The sequence below is a fragment of the Carassius auratus genome, chromosome 26 (genome assembly GCF_003368295.1).
Source record: "Carassius auratus strain Wakin chromosome 26, ASM336829v1, whole genome shotgun sequence".
NCBI lineage: Eukaryota > Metazoa > Chordata > Actinopteri > Cypriniformes > Cyprinidae > Carassius > Carassius auratus.
Genome location: NC_039268.1, coordinates 16574450 through 16590250, shown reverse-complemented (window position 1 = coordinate 16590250; position 15801 = coordinate 16574450). Strand labels below are relative to the sequence as shown.

Here is a 15801-nt window from a genome sequence, read left to right as displayed (position 1 = left end):
TGGACCAGTTCACAGGTAAGCTCTCACTATCTTTGGGCTGCTGTGGCAGGGTGGGGCTCTTAAAGTCTGCATGCAACGAGAGGCTTCCACTGTGTGGGTGGCTAATAGAGCAATCTAGAGGAATTTTGCAAAGAAAACTTGGTTTTCATCCTCGGTGAATTACAAAGACATACAAAGTGCCAATCAGTCATGTCTGACATAGTAAAAGTCTGTTTGCTAACAGCGGAGGCCAGGTTCACAGTAAACTCGTTAACACTGCTCAACGACTCTTCCAATTGGCTGAGGATAAGCCCGAGTGTGCATCTGATAGGGCAAAGGAAAGGGCGATCACTTCATTCCGGCTCCAGATGAAACACGCGACTGAGAAACATGATATACGTAAACACGGCACATGCGCAAGGGCTAAATACAGTATATCAGCACATCGATGTTTCAGGTGCTTTGTGAGAACATCAAGCATGACAGTTACGGTCTGCTATGATCCTATTATGACAGCTTTGAACGTCAATGAAAGGAAAAGATCCAATGTTATGTCTGTGAAGCAAGTCATATATAGCGAGTGATTTTTCTTATGGGTCGTTTTAAACGCTACAATTACATTTTCCTCCCTCTGGCCATTTTCTAATAGCCTGTTTTTTTAGAATATATGAGCATGCAACAAAATCGTTCAGCACTTTTTGTCTCAGCACACTCCTAATAGGACAATGATAATTACCTTGGTGCCAATCTGTTATTATTACCCCTTTTTAAAAGATTGGATGTGTTCATTTGTTCATAAATCAGTACTTTAGGTTGAGAACAGAGTGTACCAGGGTTAAACTGTAGTGTAGGAGGGCAGAGAGGAACAAGCATAGGCTTGTGATGTTTCTTTATTAAAAGCTGATCCAAATATTTTTTAATGGTAACTATCTTTCTCATTTACAGCATTTACTGTAAATATTATATGAATTTCAAATATATTTATACAGCACTTTCTCTTTCTAGAGTATAATTAAATGTAATCAGAATGAATTCCTATGTGATCAGTTTCAACCAATTTAAGTTTCAATGTTTTAGAATAGTAAAATCCCTACAATGACTCTTGGCAATTGTGCTTTAGACTGATCAAAAGGACAAAGACTTCCTGATTTAAAGGAACACTTCGACTTTTTGGGACTTTAGCTTATTCACAGTATCCCCCAGAGTTAGATAAGTCCATACATACCTTTGTCATTTCTGTGCGTTCTGTAAGTGTTATTTGACGCACCCACCGCTAGCCTAGCTTTGCACAAAGACTGGATGTAAATGGATAATGTTAGCATAGTAATCCCAATAAGTGCAAAATAATGCAAACATTTTCCTATTTACATGTTGTGATCTGTATAGTCACAGCGTGTACAAATAACAAGGCTATATGAGACAAAGCCCATTTTTAATCGTATAAATACTGGGAACTATATTCTCACTAGGCGTAGGAGCACAGCTAACGTTACTTGGGCGGAGTGGCTACTTGGGCGGAGTGATTAGCGCAGCACACGAGACGCGCTGTAGATGGTTCCGTAAACAAACAAACGTGATAATGGCTGACTTTGAGGAATTGTCAGACTCAGAGGAATTTTACTGTGTATCAAACCAAGATCCAGAACCATATAGTTTTGAGCCAGAATACACAGAGGAGGAGTTACAAACTTTGGAAGCTGTAAGACAAGATGTCGAAGGGAGAATCAGAACGAACACAGACTGGTGCTGTAAATGTGGAACATGCCAACCTATGCCGACAGAAACCGAATGCCTTTGTTGTAATGAATGGGACCGGGTATTGCCATCAATGTCAAGGCTTGATGACAATCAAAATATTTGCGTCACTACCATGGAAGATTTCTCTGCCCTAATACACCCGGCAGTTGACGTTTTTTTCCCATTGTGACAAGATCAACTGGAAGAAACGCCCCATGCCGAGTGGACCTAATGGTCAGCTGTCCACCAAGTAAGTGATTTTGTTATAATGATCATGAGCAGTGTGTTCATGAAAACACAATAATAACAATAAAGGGGATACACAGAGCCCCTATTCACATAATAGTGTCACTACTAAGGTTATATTACATTAGCATGGCACTGTTATAGTATGGCTAATATTAGTCATCTCAAAACATAACGGAACATTTACCGCAGCAAGAGGTGATCCAATTTGTCCTGTCTTTATTATTGATGGGATGGCTGTATCCTTTAGCACACGTTTCATGGTCCGTGTGGCAACTTGCATTTTTTCAAAATAGTCGTCTACAGTAAAATGTTCAGAGCAAACGAAATACTACACACTGTGACTATACAGATCAAAACATGTAAATAGGAAAATGTTTGCATTATTTTGTCACTTATTGGGATTACTATGCTAACATTATCCATTTACATCCAGTCTTTGTGCAAAGCTAGGCTAACGGTGGGTGCGTCGAATAACACTTACAGAACGCACAGAAATGAAAAAAGTATGTATGGACTTATCTAACTCTGGGAGATACTGTGAATAAGCTAAAGTCTCAAAAAGTCAGAGTGTTCCTTTAAATATGCATATCTGGACAGCCTAATCTAGATATTTGGCCCGGATGTAAAACACTGTTCAAAGGTTGGTAATGTTTTTGAAAAAAACTTTTTTTAAGCTCACCAAAGCTGCATTTCTTTGATCTACAATACAGCAAAACATTAATACTGTAAAATATTATTAAAACTTTAAATAACCTTTTTTTAATTTAATTTTTTTGTTATTGTTTTTAATTATTTAATTTCATTTCATTGATTCCTGTGAGGCGATATTTAATTTTCCGCAGCCATTACTCCAGTCTACATGGCTACATCTAGTGCCACTTGATCTTTCAGGAAACATTTTAATATGCTGATTTGGTGCTCAAGAAATATTTCTTTTCATAATTAATGTTGAAAATATAGCTGCTTTTTATTTTTGTGGAAACTGCTAAAAAAATGTTTTCCCCAGAATTCTTTGATGAATCGAAAGTTCAAAATTAAGTTATTTATTTAAAATAGAAATCTTCTGTAAACTTATTAACATTTTTATGGTCACTTCTGAATAATTTTATGCATCCTTGCTTAAAAAAAAAGTATTCAAAAATAGAAAAAAATAGTGTGTACAAAGCATTTTGTAAAAGGCGTGAAAGTGAAAGATAACAAATAACCCCTTGATTATTTAGATGTGCAGCAGACAACAGCTGATGTTTGTTCAGGAGTTTCTTTCATCCACAACACTGTTATGATGCTTTTCCCCCCTCTTTCAGAATAGGAATTTCAAAATATGGGTTGATCAAAGAATGAGTTGTTTTGAACATTGCAGTAAGGATGGGGGTTTGATGTCATTGGGGCTGAGTAAACAGAATTATAATGAATGCAAAAAGTGAAATTAATGCATTTTTTTTTTTCAAATGCATCTAACAAGACCACACGAAGGTCAAAATTTTTGTAAATAATTTTGAGACATTAACCTGAAAGTAAGTGGATTCAGTAACTGCTGAAAATTATTTTATTTTTTTTATTAAAAATTCATTGAAAGAGTCATGTGATCATGTATCAGACTACACTGTACTACTGCTACTACTACAAAAAAAAAACTCAAAAGGCATGTTTTCTTCCCAGTTCCCATCTGTGCTATACATAGACTTTTCTTTTTAATCACACCACATTCAATTCAGAATGCAAACACAGCATTCACAGCTTTAACATGGCTTTACAGCAGCATTGTAAACAGAGCAAGAAACACTGAAGTGCTCTGTGAAAAAAGAGTGTGTCAGATTAATGAGACTAAATAATGTCGAATAATTCAACTTCCTGCACCAGCCTAATTTCACACCACTTAAACTGCCCAGCATTTCATCCCTCTGCTTTAAAAACCTTTACATTTTACTTTAACTACACAGCAAAATCCCCAGTGTTAATTTAACACTCTTGAGTGTGGACTAATATAAACACTAAAGCAGTGTTAAAAGTAACACTGAAGCAGAGTTGAAGTTAATGAGATAATTAAGAAGTTAATTGAGTTATGATTGACCATTATTGAAGACACCTGATGTTAACAAGCAGAATCACCAAACGAGAAAATCACAATTTGTGTATCACCATTATAGTGTTCAGTGTTTGCTTTAGCTGGGATCTTGACCCTTCAGTTATTGTCTTTAGATTTTATGTGGCTGTGGTGACTGAATTATATCATACAAACAGACCACAGCAAAGGCAATCATGTGTGCCATTGATTGTGATTTGAGCTATTTGTTATAGAGTGACCTGAATGCCTGAGTTTAAGTTTCTTTACTGCATACATAAATTAAGTGAAAAAGAAAAGTAAGCAACCCAGCATTTCTGACATAGTATGACATGTTTTTAATAGTTAGTTCTACGTAAAAAAGTAATCTTTTGTTTGGACACAGACATCAGGAATCAGCGTGAGCATCACAACAACGGTGACCATCAAAAAAGCATGTTGTAGCCAATAAAAACTCATCCATGGCTCCCATCATGCATTGCGGCATGAATAAAATATGAACTGAACTGTCTTTTTAACTTTTTCTATGGTCTGTTTATCTGAATATGTTGTTTGTCACCGTTGTTGAGATTCATATGTTGATTATTGTTATCTGTGTGTGCCTAAAATTAGAATTCTTTAATAAAAAAAAATCAGAATCACTTGCAAGAGATACCTACAAAATGTATAGAAAATACAGATTTTTTCATTGTGGAATCAAAGCTGTGACAATCAATAATGGAAGTTTTACTTTGAGAAAAGAATGTAAATGAGTTCAGTGATTCATGTTAAACAACGATTACATTAAAACATAATCATCAACACGCGATGATTGTTGCTCTTGGTTTGACAAACTTTAAAAGTAAAAAGTTACAAGCCAAGATCCCAGCTAAAGCAAACACTGACCACTATAATGGTGATACACAAATTGTGATTTTCCTCGTTTGTGATTCTGCTTGTTAACATCAGGTGTCTTCAATAATGGTCAATCATAACTCAATTAACTTCTTAATTATCTCATTAACTTCAACTCTGCTTCAGTGTTACTTTTAACTCTGCTTCAGTGTTTATATGAGTCCACACTCAGAGTGTTAAATTAACACTGGGGATTTTGCTGTGTACTGCCTTCAAGTACATTGACTCTGGCAAAAGCTATGCAACATCCGGAATTCAAGGAACTGCCTTTCCAAGAACCAAAGACCTGTCTTCTGGGTAACTTTAACCACAGGCAGTGTCACGTCATAAAACTAACAGTAAATGTATTACTAACTGCCAACAAATTTATTGCAATCATGGGAACAACACACTATATTCTATCTGAGTAATAAGCAGTTGATGTGCTTTATATCCCCTACTGAAACCAATTAATAACCAATTATAGCTCAAAAGTGCAAGGATTTGACTTTTTAGCAGAGTTTGTACATTTTAAAAGATTTAATATTTAAAATTTACATTTAACTAAATACATTTTCTGATTTTGAGGTTGCAATGTTTTATGGTTTTACAATATCAAACCACAATAGATTACATTTACAGTATGCTTTAATCAGAAAAAGAAAGTCTTCAACATTAAAATGGAAACAAATTGCTACAATTTGGACAATTTCATGTATGTAACGTATGTAAAAAAAAAATGTATGTAACTGTTTGAATAAGCATTCAAGCTGGTATCTAGTTAGCATATGCAGTAGTAATTCTGTATCTAAAGAGATTGAGCTCAATGTTCTCCAATGGACAGCCAATTAAATATTATTTTATCCATTGCTTGCTGTGTTTTTTGATTAGGCTACCTTTTGTTGCTTGGTTTTTTGTTTGTTTGTTTTTTTTTTTGTTCCCCATGCAACAATGACTCACCAGTGATTATTTGCATGTAGTTTTAGAGGGAATTACTACTTATGAAATCTCTTTATATTATATTTATTTTATATAACTTCATAGAGACCTGATTGCACTTTTAAAGCATAATCAAGAAGGACAAAATTGGTGACATCTAAAATGTAACTGTAAACATTAAAAGCATTTTTACAGGTTTTTTTCAATCTTATAGACTGCCTACAGCTCTAATCTTTATCACAGTTGAGTAAACACATGTAAAGCATGAAGTTGGGCTTTCCAAAGCACTATTTTAGATGAAAGCTGATCCTTGAATGTTTCTCTTACAGCCTGTAGTACTTTCTGCTATTTTTGAAACCACACAACTGACCTTCTGAACTAACAAAAATGCTGCTGAAGTTACTGAATATCTGTAAAAGCAAATATAATACAATTTACTACGATTTAAAGAGGACTCAAAAACAGAAAAAAAGATATTGTGCCAAGTTAAATGAAAATTTGGTTGTCTGTCTTATTTCTGTTTTAATATTTCAAAATGCTTTCCAAACTCTAGGGACAATTCTCTCTCACCATTTTAAGACGGTTGATTGTGGTTTTGTTTGAGCTCTGACCCTGAGCTCACCATAAAGACATATGCAAATAGAACAGATTTTGAATGAAATAGAAAACTGAAAGGCAGTTAGGACTAGAACACGCTTTGCAATGCCATAGGCAGTTGAAAAATCTAACCTTTTCAGTGGTTTGTTTGTTTGTATTTAATGTCATTCCAGCTTCTGTGGCTTTTTACATGGCGAGAAATATTATGGCTGAATTATATCATGTTATTGGGACTATTTTCATACAGCTTATTCATTGTATGTAGATAGATACTTTTTCAGAGAGAATTTCAAGCCTAAAATGAAATTAATTCTGTTCCAAATGCATACTTTTTTTCTTCCATGGAATGCAAAAGGAGAAATTTTGAAGAAATACACACAATATTTTATTAGATTGGTGTGTGTGTGTGTGTCTGTGTGAGAGAGCAATAGAAATTCAAGATCATGCCATTCACTGATAATCATCCGCTCACGAGTCACGAATGCATCTCTGAGTAACCAGATTACTCATTTTCATGAACAAATCATCCGAGAACAAATCAGTTTTGTGAACTAAATGAATATAATGACTTAAAAATCCAGATTAATTCACAAATCACTAAATATTCTCTCTTCTACTTCTTCTACAGACTGCTTCTCTCATGAACACGCCAAAGATATGAGATATAATATATATATATATGTGTGTAAATAAATATAAAAATAAATACAATTTTCTTTTTGTGTTAGTCAAAAATGTTTTTTTTTTACAGATTAATGAAATGCTAAATTAACTGTGACTGACTGCTGCTTCTAGATTAGGTTTGCCCTTTGCTTTTGAGGGCGCTTGCTTTTAGAGGCCATGCAAAAGAAAGAAAGAAAGCAAGAAAGACTTAGCTGGCAACTTTTTTTTACTCCCACCCACCCAGGTATAATATGTGTGTATATGTGTGTGTTTCTGCATTCTTATCAAACACTGAAAGAGTGAAATGCAGCACCTCTTCAGAGATCTGACTGCTGTGCGCCGTCTGTCTTTCCAGGTCTCTCCTAAGCAGTGTATTCTGTTTCTCCAGCTGCAGAACCCTTCGTGCCAAGTGAACACTACACACACACATTCAGAAACCTATGATTAGAGTCACGCAGACATGAAAACAGTCAGTAAACACAAAGATGAGCTTCTGGTTTTCAAAGACGAGTGACCTCCTCAGACTTCACCTTTGCTTCATTCTTCTCTTGGCAGTTGTTGGAATGTTTGCACCATAACCATATGAAAACAGCACCCTCTCTGCCTCATCTTCATTTTCCACTACAAAAAAGCAGAAAAAGTATGTTTAAGAGCAAGCATGTCTAGACCACCCAGCTAGTATCGTGGCCAGAAGAGAGAGCACTAATAGGACTATAAACAGTTTTCGATCTTCTTAAAATACATACTGTGTAGGAAAGTTTATGTGTGAGAGAAAAATGTTGATGCGGTGTTTAAACAGATTAAAAAGAGAATGAGGCCTATAGACTCAGGAGCAAGTTTTTACAACCAACTGAAAAAAAAACAAAAAAAAAGGATCAATAACAATTAAAAATGTCCAAAACAAAGAATAGGATGAATCGTGTGTCAAGTTCGAGCAGCAACCTCCCGTTCTTTCTTGTGAAGCCTACACGGAAGTGACTCAAACTGCAATTCATCGCCTGGTCGCTAGAAGCTGGCTCCTAAAGGGAATCAGTCCCATAGACACCCATGTTAAAATGCCCAACTTTTCAGCAGAAAAAAAGTAAAAATGTTTGCAGGCTGGTACAAAAAGTGCTTTTAGTCTATATAGCAAAATTTTCCCTTCATGACAACTGTGAGGGGGTGAATTTTTTATAACTCATTCATTCTAATTACTTTAAGCCTTAAAGTTTTGCATAATTAAGGGCGGGGCCGCTTGAGTGACAGGTGGATTGCCGCCTTTTTGCCCATTTTCGATTGTCCGGGAGTGATGTGCTGCCATGATGGTGACCGCCTGCTCCGCCCACTTTCAGAGCTTCAAAAACGCTCTTTAGGAATCTATGGATGACATCACAGACACTACGTCCATGTTTTTATACAGTCTATCGTCAAGTCACTAGAAATCCATGTTTGTTTTATAACATTTTAAAATCTTTTACAATTTTCTCAATAAATTTTACTTTATTGTGTACACATTTTAATCTGTATTTTTTTTTTTTTTTTTACAATTATCATGTAGCTAACAAATAAAAATTAAATGGTCAATGTATCTGATATTTGATATCACGAAAATATTATTCATATATCATTTATATTTAGATTTTTGGATCTCCCCTAATACACTTTTTACTTTATGGTCCAAATATCAAAATGAGACTTAATTCAGAAATGAAAAACAGGTTCACGATGTCTATTCAAGTCATTGAATGTATTCAAGTCATGTGTATTCATGTGTATTCACCATTTGAATGTACTTTTCAAAGGATTGCATCCAGTATCAACCTGCATTCCTTGCACTAGGCATTCTTTTTTATGTTTGATCTATGCAGATTTGTTGACGTTAAAAACCTGTTATTAACTTGATGAGTTTAAAAACCTGTTGTTAACCTGAGGGATTTTAAAACCTGGCAAGGCCAGCCTTTAGCATCACGTCAGTTCAGTGTCAGCATATTCACTGACGTTAAGAAGAAGGTTGTTTAAGGACAAGCACTGGGGCTGTTTTGTCAAACAGTCTTCAGGTCTGAATGAATATGACATTCTGAACATGCAAAACTATAGAAAAACATACCGCGTATTTAACATGCTTTGAATTTTTACATGTAATGGGATTGATTATAGTAGTAAACCATTTTTGCATTGCTCACATGTGCTTTTTTGCAGAACAATGGTCTCATGATTAGTCATAAAACAGACTCCTAATGACATCCTTAAAACTACAGAATCATATATAGAGAAATAAGACCCTCGGATAAAAATTTCAAGAAGACTTGACCAACCAAACTCCTAAACTGCAGTGTTCAACCTCGCTGATGTGCTGATCTGATCTTATCTTTGGTCTTCCATTGCAATGACTGAATCGGTCTCTAGTCTTACTCTCTGCAGCCTGCATGGTAACATCATCCAGCTCCTTTTCCAATCGCTCGTATGTCTCCAGTCGCGCTTGCTTTTCAGAATTCTGGGCTTGCAATTCAGTGATGCGTTTCTCTGATGATGTCTGTAGCCCATAGAACTCTTTTGTTAGAACCTACAGAAGCAAATCAAAAAAGGGACAAAAGATAACAACAGATATTGAGTAACAAGGGTGGTGTCATAACATTGTGTTCAAATAAGTTTAATGATGATGACAAATACAGTCCTTATTCTATGAGGCTGGCATGGGGTTCAACCCTTGTCTGGTGTCTAAATGATCAGAGATTCAGTGTGATGCTGATTACAAGAATTATACAATCAGATTAAAACCTGATATTGGAAGAGTTCAATCAAAAGGTAATGATTAATTAATGGATCGCCCAAAAATAACACTTCTATCATCACTTATCCTCATGCCATTTCAAAGAATTTCTTTTCTTAGTGGAGTACAGGAGAGAGAAAAAAATAAGAATGTACTGGTCTTTCCATTTGGGATACAAAAAGCAAAAAAGACCAAAAAAACTCCTCATGCAAATCATTTATATCCAAGCACCAGTATTAACATTTTTATACAACATGAAAAGCTGATAATAATGTAATGCATCAAAAATGTCATGCAAGATTTTTTTTATAGATTTCATAATATTAAACTTTGACACTATTTTGTCTGAAACACTAAAACAACAACAATAAAAAGTGAAAATGAAATACCAAAACGTTCAACTGTTTTAAGTAAATGTAGGAATCTAAAAATGAATATCTGTTATATTCATTATAAATGTACAGTTATGAAAGATTCATGGGGAGATTTAATTGCTTAATATTATAAACAGGGTTATGAAATTACGGATGTTTTTATAGAATAACTTAACCAATACTTTTCTTAATGCAATAACCAATATAAAACTTTGAAGACTTGAAAAAACCTGTATGACTTGAGAAAGCACTTTCATGTTGTTTGCTATCATTTTGGAGCTAGTCCCATTTACTTCATTATATGGTAAAAAGACAGCCAGTAACTTTCAGTCATGAAATCAGTCATGCTGGTTGGAAATGGCATGAAGTTGTTGTAAATTAAGACAAAATGAACAAGTAATCCTTAACTTCTAAACAATTAACAGGTTTCAACATGCAATGAAGCTAAAGGAAATCACTTTGTTTATTTTAATCTTTGCCATATGGATTCTATTTTATAGTGCCTTGCCTCCAGTTTTTTCTGATGTTTCTCACACTCAATTTGACAAAGGCTGAGGTTCCTGGCCGTCTCCTCCTGGACCATCTGGGAACGCTCCAACTCAAACTTTTTTAGTTTCACCTGGTTAAGCAGTTCTGCCACCCTGCTGTCTGAACCCAGCTGCAACTGCCTGAACCTGGACAAAAACACAGACACAAGTGCATCTGCATTCACACAATCTGCACAGTGTCCATCATGAAAACAGTGAGCACTTTTTACTTTTAAGACTAACTTTGCATGGGAAAAGTTTGCAGAATTGTTGTTCTTTAAATGATTCTGCAAACTTCTCCCATGCAAAGTTAGTCTAAAAAAGTAAACACAATTTAAAAGGTTTACACAACCAGCTGTTATGGCTGAATATCCAGCATCATTACTCCAATCTCCATTCTAAAGTACTGATTTGCTGCTCAAGAAACATTTATATCACAGTTGATGTTATTCAGTTATACAATCACAGTTGTGCTGCTTAGTAGTTTCCTTGATGAACATAAAGCTCAAAAGATCATCATTTATCATCAATGCTATTATTACTATTATTATCATCAATGTCAAAAAGAGTCTTGCTGCTTTACATTTTTGTGGAACCTTTTTTTTTTTCCAAGATTCTGTATAAACACAGTTCAAAAGCACAGCTTTTTTTTTTAAAACAGTGTTAACTGTCATTTAAATTGTGATTTATGGTGATGCCAAGATCAGATGCGGTCGTCTCTAACATGCAAAGTGGATTTCCTAGGGCAGAAAGGGACTGATTTATCTTGAAACCCCAAATCACAACATGCCCAAACAGATTGAGTATCTGTTTGCGTCCTCCTACATTTATAGCCAGGTCTCTGAAGGATTTAAACATTTCGGAGAGCTCCAGGGGGTTTGGTTGAAACCGTGACCACACCTATGGAGGGGCCAAACTGGCAGGTCAAGATTTTTCTTTTGTCTGTGCATTGTCACCGACATCGAGCCAAATGTAGGCAGTTTTGTAAAGAATACAAATGATATGACATCATAATGGTGACCAACACCTAATGTAATAATTGTGACCAATTGTATGTAATTGGACAACTCCCATCATACATTATGGAGTAAGACTGGATATTGTTAAGCTATTTATTGGCTTAAAGTATATTAAACTTATTTATTTACATAAATTCAGGCAAAAAGGGAGGGTGAGGAAGCTTTGGGAACAATTTGTTGTAAGGAGCGGTTGTCTGATAAATATAAAGTGGTGCTTGAAAGTGTGTGAACTCAATATTCCTACTTAAATATGACCTGAAAGATCATTCGATTTTCACAAGTCCTGAAAGTAAACAGAGAATCCAATCAAACAAATGAGCCAAAATTATATACAATACTTTGTCATTTATTTATTGAGAAACAATATCTGTTTGTGACCCCCTTTTGCAACATTAACTGCAGCTAAACTTTTCTTGTAAATTCTGATCAGTCCTGCACAACAACTTGTAGGAATTTTAGCCCATTCCTCCGTAGTAAACCACTTCAACTCTGTGATGATGGTGGGTTTCCTCCTATGAACTGTTTGCTGCAAGTCCATCCAACATTTCAATTGGAATCAAGGTGTTAACTTTGACTCCTTTGTCTTTTGCCATTCCAAAACATTAACTTACTGACATTTTCCTTTACAACTTGCTGGTATTATTCAGAAATCACTGTTCCATCAATGATGGCAAGGTGTCATGGCCCAGATACAGTAAAACCGTGATACTACCAGCACCATGTTTCACAGATGAGATATGGTTCTTATGCTGGAACACAATGTTTTCCTTTTTCCAAACATAACGCATCTCATTAACCCCAAAATTTAGATTTTGGTCTCATCCGTCTATTAAATCTTTCCCCAATAGCCCTCTGGCTTGTCCATATGATCTTAAGCAATATTCTTTTTAGAAAGCAGTGGCTTTCTATTTGCAACTCTGCCATACACACCATTGTTGTTCAGTGCTTTACTGATAATGGACTCATGAACATTAAAATTAGCCGATGTGAGAAAAGGCATTTAGTTGCTTAGAAGTTACCCTTGGGTCCTTTGTAACATTGTGGACTATCACTTCTGGAAGGCAACAATGGTTGTGAATTTCTTACAATTTGTACACAATCTCTGATTTTAAATTTTGTGGATTCCAAATCCTTTAGAGATGGTTTTGTAACATTTTCCAGCCTGATAAGCAACAAAAACTATTTTTCTATGGTCCTCATAGATCTCCTTTGTTCACACTTCCACAAACATGATCAAACTTTGATAGATCCCTGTTCTTTATAAAAAAAAAAATTAAAAAAAAAATAGAGCACACCTGACAGGCAATCCATTAATTGAGAACACCTCTGACCTAATGGACTCTAATTTCACTTCAAATTAGCTGCTAATCCTAGAGATTTTGCCACACATAGATATGTGATTTTGGATCATTTTCTAGAAAAACTAAATGACAAAGTATAATTGTTATACTATCATTGTCATTGTCTCTATTGTTTGATTAGGTTATCTTTGTCAAATTTCAGGATTTGCGTGAAAATCTGATGATCTTTTGGGTCATATTTATGGAGAAATACAGAAAATTTTAAAGGAATCACAAACTGTCATGTACCACCATCTATGTTTGTGGCATTTACTTTGCTACATAGACATCTTGTCATCTTGGAATCACACCTGCAAGTATATTTGACAACTGCAAGAATATTATTTTTTGCTTCATTCTGTTTCTCGGCATGACGCAATGCAATGCAACATTCATTTTTATTCCTCCTTCCCCCACTTAAATTTGTAAGCCCAAAATAGAGTTGCTGGACAACATGTCCACGGACCATAGACTCGACCTCTCCAGAGCAGGGTAAAGGAGCATCTGTCATTTTTGCCCTCGATCGAGCTTCTCTGTGAATGCGAGCAATCCGTTCCCCGGGGCTGAAAAACGTGGGGTATGCCCAACAACTGTGTGTAGCATATCTGCTGGTATGCTAGGCATGTGGCTGGAGCTCAGTGACACCGTATGCCTCTCACATGGGCAAATAAGGGCTGCCCACTCCGGAGAAAGAGGAGGGGCAACAACCTGCACTTCTAGACACTCATATAACCTACCACAATAAAGAAAGACGCATCTTAAAGTGTAGAGATAACAAAAGAGAGAATACAGATAACAGCAAAAGAGGAAAGAGAGGCAGGAGCAAAAAAGAAAGAGAAAGTGATAGTAAAGTAAGAAAAAATAATTTAATAAACCACAAGATTTTTGCCATTTTGACAAACAGTGCCCATTTTCAAATATTCTGTAAATTTCAATTTGAGTAATGCAAGTCTCATTTAAACAAGCTATTTTATAAACAGCATATTTTCTATCACTAAATTGCAATAGAAATGTTTGTTTATCTGTTATTTATTTGTAATCATCCATGCCATCTTTCATGGCTACCTTAATGGCAAAATTTATAATAAAATAAATTAGATTTAAACCACTTAGCAAAAAAAGCTAACCACTTATCATAACCAGTTTTGAGAAATAACAATAAAATTCTAGACAATATGGGGATGTCATCCGTCTATGCTTGTTTTTACAGAGAAAGTGAAAAGAAAGTGAAAAGAAAGTGACACTAACTTGCACTTGGTCACCAAAAAAAAAAAAAAAAAAAAAAACACTTGATATTTAAAGTATAAAATATAATATGTATCATGGTTTCCACAATAACATCGTTAATGTCTTCAACACTGATAATAATAAGAAACATTTCTTGAGCAGCAAATCAGCATATTACAGAATATAGGAGACTGCGGTCTGGTTCTGGATACTAACTTAGTTTCAAATTGAAACAGTTCAAATAGAAGCAATGTCTCACAATTACAGAGCCCAAACTTTTTAACAAAAGTATAGCTAGACCTACACTAGGTTTACATTTAAAGTATGGATTTTTCAAGCCTTTGCTTCAACGGTCTATGTTTTGGCTGCAGGCATGAACCAGTAGAGTGTACCAAAATGCAAATACCCCTCTTTTTTCTTTTCTAGCCCGTTTAGCATGTTTTACCAGAGCTCAAATGCTAAATTTGCCTTTCAGTGAGCCTTGACGGAGCTGTGGCAACTCAATGATTATTTTCTTTAATTCTGGTCATGTCATCTATTTGTTCACATTCGTCTTTCACAGCCCAGTGTCCAGAACCAATAGTGTCCTGATCTTGACAGTGTAGACGCAAGGATTCAACTGCAATGCATCACAATGGAATGACTAACAAAGGCATGTTCGGCACCTATGTCCGACAGGCTTTAAAACCGTGGGAATATATACTGTACGACAAATTCCTCCTTGAGAACCCAGGCTCCAAAAGTAATTATAGCACTCATAACCAGGAGGACAACAATCAGAATATTTTTAAATCTTGGCTTTGACTGTTTACTTGTCATTGACAGGCATTTATTAATTATATAAGAACTAATGTTCAAGAACACAAAAAGGTTGAAATATGCCTCCCTACAACTTGTAAACATGTTGATTATCATACATAGACATCGGAGTAAAAAACCGGACTACACCCACTTTTACTTACAGTGACAGTATATGGACATGTCTATCATCACTTAACTCGAAGATTAGTTGATTTGTCCTTAGAGGAATCCAGTCAAGCCGGAAATGTTTGACTTCAAGAAAAAACAAGCAAAACACAAAAAAAAAACCTTAAAGAAAGGTCCTTTTCACAGATTTACAAACGCACGCAAAGGCTAGAACAGCATTAACACCACAGCTCATCTCTACTGTGTGCTGCTTAGAAATGCAAAAGTTAACAATATTATTATAATAAAAAATAAATAAAAATAAATAAAAAATCACCTTGAAATAAAACCATCCAATTACACTTCTGTTCAAAATAGATAGATATTTTATATATATTTTCTATATATATATTTTTCTATATATGATTTTTTTGCTGTGAGTACTTTAGTGTCACATGATCCTTCAGAAACCAGTCTCATATGCTGATTTGCTGCCCAAAAGACATTCATTATTATCAAGTTGAAAACAGTTATGCTGCTTAATATTTTAGGATTCTTCA

General features: G+C 35.1%; 1 protein-coding gene across 5 annotated transcripts in view; it reads right to left on the bottom strand.

Annotated features, from left to right (window-relative positions):
* LOC113044472 (progesterone-induced-blocking factor 1) overlaps positions 1–15801 on the bottom strand; it is a 31686-nt gene that overhangs the window by 7786 nt on the left and 8099 nt on the right. For all 5 annotated transcript variants that reach the window (XM_026204502.1, XM_026204501.1, XM_026204498.1 and 2 more), the window contains 4 exons: positions 10731–10896; positions 9491–9641; positions 7630–7720; positions 7413–7515 (listed from right to left, as the gene is read on the bottom strand). In XM_026204502.1, the coding sequence (XP_026060287.1) occupies positions 7413–7515; positions 7630–7720; positions 9491–9641; positions 10731–10896 (511 nt within the window). The remainder of the gene's footprint in view (positions 1–7412; positions 7516–7629; positions 7721–9490; positions 9642–10730; positions 10897–15801) is intronic.